General features: G+C 41.2%; 1 protein-coding gene across 1 annotated transcript; it reads left to right on the top strand.

Annotated features, from left to right (window-relative positions):
• The first annotated feature begins 151 nt into the window (after positions 1–151).
• LOC111235881 (rho GTPase-activating protein 19-like) lies at positions 152–5,610 on the top strand. Its single transcript, XM_022764451.1, has 10 exons — positions 152–195; positions 1,368–1,642; positions 2,238–2,318; positions 2,649–2,858; positions 3,218–3,444; positions 3,822–3,908; positions 4,116–4,181; positions 4,841–5,047; positions 5,198–5,305; positions 5,479–5,610. The coding sequence occupies exons 1-10, from the start codon at positions 152–154 to the stop codon at positions 5,608–5,610; spliced, it is 1,437 nt and encodes a 478-aa protein (XP_022620172.1).
• Positions 5,611–7,616: the final 2,006 nt, after the last annotated feature.

Here is a 7,616-nt window from a genome sequence, read left to right as displayed (position 1 = left end):
TCTTGACAAAGCCTGTGAATTCAAACCGACCAATCGCAGTGAGCGTGCATGCAAATCAGAGCCCATGCGTCACGCTCACGTTCGACAAACGACCAATGGTTGACGAGATGGGCGGGGCCCGGAGGAAAACAGCGGAGGATTCAAACTGAACATGGCTGCGGGGAAAGATGTCGATGAAAACACTCAAAATAGAAGGTAAGACCGAATTTAGACGGATATTGATGTTTTTCTTTTTTAATGATATTTACATCGACGGAGAGTTTACTTTACTCACAGCTAAATTTGAACTTGTGAGATTTTAAGCTGGTAAACATTTACGTTAGTGAGACTGATTGACAAGGGCTGTCATCTATTTCGTCGGCACCTAACGTTAGCTAACTTAGCTGCTTAACCGTAACCGTAACAAAGCCGATAATTCACATTAACGTTAGGTTAGCTACAACTTGGTGGCAAGACATTGTTTGTAGTTATTTAAACGTTTATTTCAGAAACAAGTTGAGCGTTAGTACCGTTAGCGGAGAGATATTGATTTGGCATACACATGTGCTAACAACACATTAGCTAAATAAAATGTAGCAAGTTTAGGTTAATGGTGCAGGTTGAGGTGAGGTTGTAGTTTATCATGGGGGTGTCACAGTATCCCCCAGTGTCTACACAGAAGTGGAAGGAGATAAGGGTAATATATTGTAATATAATGACGTCCATAACAGCACCATTTTGAACAATGGGTTCAACTATTATCATAAAACTCCAAAATATGTGTTGAATTGTATTGTGTGTAACTGATTTGATGCAGACAAACTGTGAGACCTATGCCTTTGTCAAGGACAAAGAGAAATCTCAAGCAAGCACACAATAAACATATTGACTTAACACTCAAAGGACCAGGAGGATGAATTGACAAAGACATTGATTTTATGCAGATTCAAATTCTGCCATCGCTCTGTGCAATGATTCTCCTCAGTTTAGGGACTGCCTGGATAACAGTGCTCTGTCTTCCTTTTCATTTATCACATTATCACATCTGTTACATATCAGATTAATCTGATCTTTTAAGGTTTATACAGCTTTGTATATACAGTGACTTGCACTAATGGACAGTGAATTATAGTATATTATATAACCACCATTGTACTGTGTATATCCAGCGCATAGTATAGTTATATCATTATCATAAGTCTCAATTTTTTAGGCTTGGATTAATAAAGAACACTATTGCTCTACCTATTCCTAATTACTGACCTCCGGATCCTTCAAGCAGCACTTCTCAGCCTGTGGTTCTCACCTAATCATAACTTGCCTATGTTCTTCTCTCACATACAAAGAGGTAACTACATCTACAATATGTCTATTCCCTCCCACCCCAGAGGTACAGTTTGTAGTATGGTGATCAATCGTGAGGAATCCCCGGGGGGCTCTCGTGCCGGCCGACCACCAGTCATCTTCAATCCAGACTTTTTTGTGGAGAAACTCCGCCATGAGTGCCCGGACGTTTTCCTGGAGCTGGTGCTTAGTAACATTACTCGCCTAATTGATCTTCCTGGAACAGAGTTTTCCCAGCTCCTCGGTGAGGAGGGCCCTAAGACCCCGACAGGTGGAAATGGAGGCTTCTTTCGTTCTTTCAACTTCCTCAAACGCAAAGGTAAGAGGTCAGCAAGGTGACATATAGAAATTATCATTAGCCTTAACTGCCACAATTAATATGGTTCTGTTTTTGTATATACATTAATATTTGCAGCATTTGGCAGAACAGAGTATCATTAACGTCCGTAAATCCACAGCAGGTTAATGTATGACAAACATATGACATCCAACTGATATCCAGTTGTAAACTAGTAATTGTTTGTATGATCTACAAATAAAAAAAATAAAATAAAGGCTAGTCACTGTGACAAGCAAGTAAAAAACAGTTTGCCTTTTTGTGAGAGCCGTCAAGTCCTTTTCATAATTCTTTTTTTGCCATATTGCTCGTGTTCCTGCTTACTCCACTGTCTGTGTTTGCAGATTTTTGTGTAGCCTGTTTATTCATCTCAAGTACCAATGTGTTTTTTCCTGTGGTGGATGAGATCTCATCAGACTTGGTCTTTAGCGTTGTCTGTTTTTAGCCTGTGCTGCTGTGTCTGTGTTTGTGATGAGACTGTCCTACTGTAACGAGCGCGCAGCAGAGTCTCCCTGACGGGTGTTTCAGCAACTTTTAATATTATCACTCACTCTCATCTCTCCTGCTATATTCACAGATAAAGACGTTGTGTTTGGAACCCCACTGACAGAAAGCTGCATTGCCCAGATCTACCAGCTCATTGAGTACCTCAGCAAAAGTAAGTGGTCCAAATAAGATCCTCTGATTCTTTCATCATAGCTACTTTTACGAAACTTACCGCACTGCCGTTCAGAATCTAACAGCAGCACCTGCTTGCTGGTGTTGAAAAGAAACGAACAACAATGAGCAGCATCAGTCCGTTATCACAGATCAGTGTGGATAGCAGGGGCAGTGTGTGGATTAGCATGTTTTCTTTGTGTCCTAATTAACGAAAATAAACAATAAACAAATTCCAAGAATGAGTGAGCACAAAAATAAACAGACTCAACTGATTCACCCGAAGCTTGAAGTTTTACTTGCTGATCCCCACCTGCTCTTACGTTCTCAGATCTGCATGTGGAGGGTCTGTTCCGAGTGCCGGGGAACAGTGTTCGGCAGCAGGCCCTGAAGGAGCTCCTGAACAGCGGAGGTGATGTCGACCTGGAGTCTGGAGACTTTCACCCCAATGACGTGGCCACGCTGCTCAAGACTTTTCTGGGAGAGCTGCCCGAGCCCTTGCTCACACACAGACACTTCCACGCACACCTAAAGATAGCTGGTAGGAATGCACATACACATTATGCAATACTTTAATTTACAGTATGTTCTCATGTTAGAACATGAATACTGGATGGTACAAATATTTTGACTCGAATATTCTGTCAGGTTTTAGCCAAATTTATAAACAGGCATTTTAGCATAAGGTGCTACATATTTAAAAAAAAAAAACAAAAACGAAACAGTAACCCTGAAATTCATCGGTCAACATGTCAAATATGCAGAAATTTTAGTCTTTTTAAGTGCAAAAGGATGTTTTAAAAGTTTATGTCACTGAGATATGGCTAACAGGCTGGAATACTTTAGATTTTAGTAAATCCATTCATGACTTTACTTCCTCCTTCGTCACCTCTCTCCCAGATATGACTCTGTTTGACGATCAAGGCAACAAGACTGCGATACCCAACAAAGAGCGTCAAATCGAGGCGCTGCAGCTCCTCTTCCTGCTGTTACCGCAGGCCAACCGCTCACTGCTCAAACTGCTGCTGGACCTGCTCTACCACACTGCCAAGCAGCAGGACAAGAACAAGATGTCCGCCTTCAACCTGGCCCTCATGTTTGCCCCGCATGTCCTGTGGCCCAGACATGTAAGATTTGCACTTTTTAACAGGAGTTTTAAGAACCAGAGGCTGCACAATCATTTTGCCTAAATTGGGAGCACAGCTGTTTACCACAGCTAGTCATCCACCTTTTAAATTTAATTGCATTTGATCTCTTTAAACTGCCAGGAAGTACTGTCAGTTACACATTACACATTACACTAGATTAGATTGGATTAGATTAGATTAACTTTATTAATCCCACAACTGGGAAATTCACTACTTGTAGCATATGAAAGACTGCGTCTGGGCGTTGATGAAACTTACTTCAAGTGAGATTATTTTTTATCTTTCTGTCACATAGTGGTCAAAAAACTCTTTATGTGGTAAGTTGTTTCTCTGACTTCTTTTCTGTCCTGCTCCAGATGACAGCAGGTGACCTAAAGGACAACCTGAAGAAACTCAACAACAGCATGGCATTCCTCATCAAACACTCACAGAAACTCTTCAGGGTGATTATTGACCACACACACACACACACACACACACACACACACACACACACAGAAAAGGGATGTAGGTTAGTTATCCAGTATGCACTAAATCTGGAAACACTCTAAGAACCACACACAGAAACAGAAAGTTGGCCTTACAAATATAGTATGTGACTGTTTTAATGGATAAACTGTGAACGAATAACATGTGTTGTTGTTCTTCAGGCTCCAGTCTACCTGCGGGAATACGCCCGAGTGCACTTTACTGGGACCAAGGTTCTTCAGACCAAGGTTAGTGGACAGAGTTCACATTAGATCACAGATTCTGTGGAAAATATATAATAAATCATTAAATAAGATGCTATCAGAGCAGAGGCGTCCCTCTCCATCTTCAAGAAAACTCGTCTCGTCTGAGAGCACTTCCTCTCCTAGCACCTCTAACACCCTAACACGCCTAACTACCACTTACTATGAACTTTTGGTGCACTTCTTTACTTGATCTCCTTGCACTTAATAAATAGATGTAGTAGTTAGTACTTGCTCCAAGATCTCCTACTGCACTGAAGCTTTAGTGATGTCCCTCACTTGTAAGTGGCTTGGGATAAAATCGTCTACCAAATGAGTAAATGTAATGTACAATAAAAATATATACATACATCTAATAAACAATATTCTGCACACTTCACCCAACAACCCTTTGCTTATCAGTTTGTCCTCATTCCCCTCCTTTAAAAAACAAATAGCACACAATATGTTCATTACCTTTCCTTCCTCTGCTCGCAGTCAAATCCAGTTTTTAAAGAAGATAATCTTGCATTAGAAATGCCAAATGTAGTGAACTGAGAAGTAGATTAATGCCCCAAAAATGTTTTTTTTAAAGGAGAGTAGTAATACCTAACACTGATGATGGTGGCAGTTAACAGCCTGACTTGCTCTGTTCGCTCTCTCAGGACGATCTGGAGCTGCTGGCGGCGAGCAGCTCTCCTGCTCAGCGGACTGTGTTGCCCCTAAAGAGGACGGCCGTTCTGGGCCCCAGCTCTCAGGAGCAGTGCCAGTCACCAGCTCAACAGTACACAGAAGAGGCCCTGAAGGAGCTCTTCAGACACGTCCACCACAACATGCCAGACTCCGCCAAGAAGAAGAAACTCGTCCGACAGGTTCACTTCAGGGTCTTCTTACTGTCCTAGAGCTCGGCCGGTTGAGCTGAAAACATAAAGCTTCTTCTGCTTCTCCTCTGCCGCTCCCTTTGTGTGTTTAATATCTAACGATCTAAACTATACGTGGGCTTTTTTTTTCCCTGTGTGCAGTTGGTCAAACAGACGACCTCAGGCACGCCTACCAACGAGCACCGCCAGGGCCCCCCAGCTCCCAGCAAGAAACACCCCCGTTCACGGTCCTTTGGCGGCCTCATCAAGGTACGGAGCTCCATAATGTGGAAAGTCACAAGTCAAAGAAACCAGTTCAAAAGTGGCATCAAATATAATAATATATAAGTTAAATTACTTGTCAAATTAAAATAAACATTTGGTTCCATATTTTCTCCGCTGACCTGATCTTTTATGATTTGTGCTTTCACCCCTGGCGACAGCGCAAAGCTCGTGGGGAGCAGCTGACAGCGGAGCGGCGGGTCAGACACATCTCCCCTGACGCTGTGACCGGAGCCGGAAGAAAACCTGGAAAAGAGAACGTCATCCTTCAAGGGGTATCACTCTTAGATTGAGAAAATCTAATGCACTTAAAATCTTTTGTTTTACACACTACACACTCATTGATCTGCCACAAAAATAGCAATTTTGTCCTGCTATCAAAAATAACAACATTATTTTGTTGTTGTGTTTGTTGCGTGTGTGCAGGTGAACAGTCCATTAACTGGTCCTGTGATGGGGAAGGCCGGGCTGGTCGTCAAAAATCCAGACTTCACTTTTACTGACGGCAAAGCTCTGAGGGTTTCCAAGGTACGACACAGTTTTACCTCAGTTCTTCTCTTGACATCGCAAAAATCACTTTTTTTTTTTTTTGTGCTGCATTTTAATTACTTTTGAATATTCACTATATCCAAATAACGTACGACTTGAAAACAGAATCCACAGTGACATCACAAGTAGATTTGGTAACTTACATTTTGATTTTTAAAATGTCATTTTTCCTCTTCTCTTTTGTTTGACATGTGCTTCTTAATTCCCTTAGTCCACATGGCAAAACAAAGTGAACTACAATAGAAGAGGACATACTCATGATCTATAAAAGTGTCCTAAACACACCAGGGTTCGCTTGGTTCTAATTTGTAATTTGCTAATTTGTTTATATGTTTTGGTGACTTTATAGGTCACATGACACTATGGTTGACTGTCACCTCTGTCGGCGTTCAGATGTAACTGGGAAAATCTTCCATCCATCCACCCCCCCACCCCCCCTCCATAATCTCTCAGCAGGACTCTCCCTCTGTGTCCAGGATGTGTTTCTCTCCTGCTCAGGAGATCTCAGTGTAAAACCCGACACGTCAGACTGGATTTGGTATTAATATTATTAACCCTCATGTTTATCATTGTGTTTTCATTGTAGTGAGTCTGTTATAACTGTGACTAATGTAAAGCAGCTTTAGCTTCAGCCAGAGGAGCCAAACCAAAGTCAGGAACTCTCTGTCCTCTCTGAGTGTTAACAAACTGATGCCAACAGTTGAATAAAATCCTCCATCGCAGCTTTTATGTTAGATGACTTAATATGAGCACGAATAATATAAAGGAAAACAGACTTAGTTCCAATGAGTATATGTTATCTAAAGTTTCCAAAATCCCAGTGATGTTTTACTATGTGCAACTTGGTTTGTTAGTGATTCTGATCTGATTGATTGAAGCAAAAATCAACAACATTAAATCAAAGGGTCCACAGGGTTTACTGCTCTAAGAATATGGTGATGTTTGTAAAGTTATTTTAATTCTAGACCACACAGTGCACTCCACTGTGTTTTTGTGGAGTCACTGCAGTTGTTAAGGTACTTTGGGAGTCAGTCTGAGGGATTTATAGGCAAATGACACATTATATTTATTCATTTTTTTGATCGTTTTATTTTGGAAATCAGATGTGATGAGCGTGGATGTAGAGCTGAGCGATATGACCAATTATGAGAATCACAGTATTATGGATTTTGACAAGTGAAAAACTGACATATTTACAATCACACGTCCGCATTATATGATCTGCTACAAGCACATGTTTTAAAGCTCCTCACACAAGCATTAATACTCATGGTGCGGCGTGGTGCTCTGTTGTTGGGGACGATCGCTCAGCTCTTGCTTTGGTTTGGCTTCACCGGCTCAGAGCTGCGTGTGTTCACTTATCACTTGAACCTTATTTTATTGGCTACTGTATCAGAATCTATGACCACTAGCTAATCTGAGCTTACAGTCTGCTGTAGTGTGTAGAATATGTTTACATGTTGTACCGTGAGTGTGTGAGTGTATGAGTGTATGAGTGTGTGTGTGTTTAAAGTTTTTAGAGTTTGTTCTTATTGGGAACTGTGATGTGGGATAAATTCTAACTCTTTTGGTTGCTGGACGATATTTGGGTGAAAACTTCTTGGTGTTTTGCTGCTGATCCAGAATCAGTGAGCAAATGACTCATCCTGATATGAAACACAGGATTTAATTAATGATCATTTTTACTGCTCTCTTTATGAAACCAGTGACTGTTTGTGAATCTATGGAATATGAAATGTGACATTACCTT

Source organism: Seriola dumerili, unplaced genomic scaffold (genome assembly GCF_002260705.1).
Source record: "Seriola dumerili isolate Sdu_G_001 unplaced genomic scaffold, Sdu_1.0 BDQW01000538.1, whole genome shotgun sequence".
NCBI classification, from domain to species: domain Eukaryota; kingdom Metazoa; phylum Chordata; class Actinopteri; order Carangiformes; family Carangidae; genus Seriola; species Seriola dumerili.
The sequence above is the reverse complement of the archived record's forward strand: the minus strand, read 5'-3'. Positions and strand labels throughout refer to the sequence as shown.

What these genes read in the sequence shown, in the direction of transcription:
- LOC111235881 (XM_022764451.1), top strand. Translation starts at nt 152, where the DNA reads ATGGCTGCGGGGAAAGATGTCGATGAAAACACTCAAAATAGAAG. An exon ending in ATGTCCTGTGGCCCAGACAT is followed by an intron (nt 3,445 to 3,821) that starts GTAAGATTTGCA and finishes GTCCTGCTCCAG; the next exon opens with ATGACAGCAGGTGACCTAAA. An exon ending in CCAAGGTTCTTCAGACCAAG is followed by an intron (nt 4,182 to 4,840) that starts GTTAGTGGACAG and finishes TCGCTCTCTCAG; the next exon opens with GACGATCTGGAGCTGCTGGC.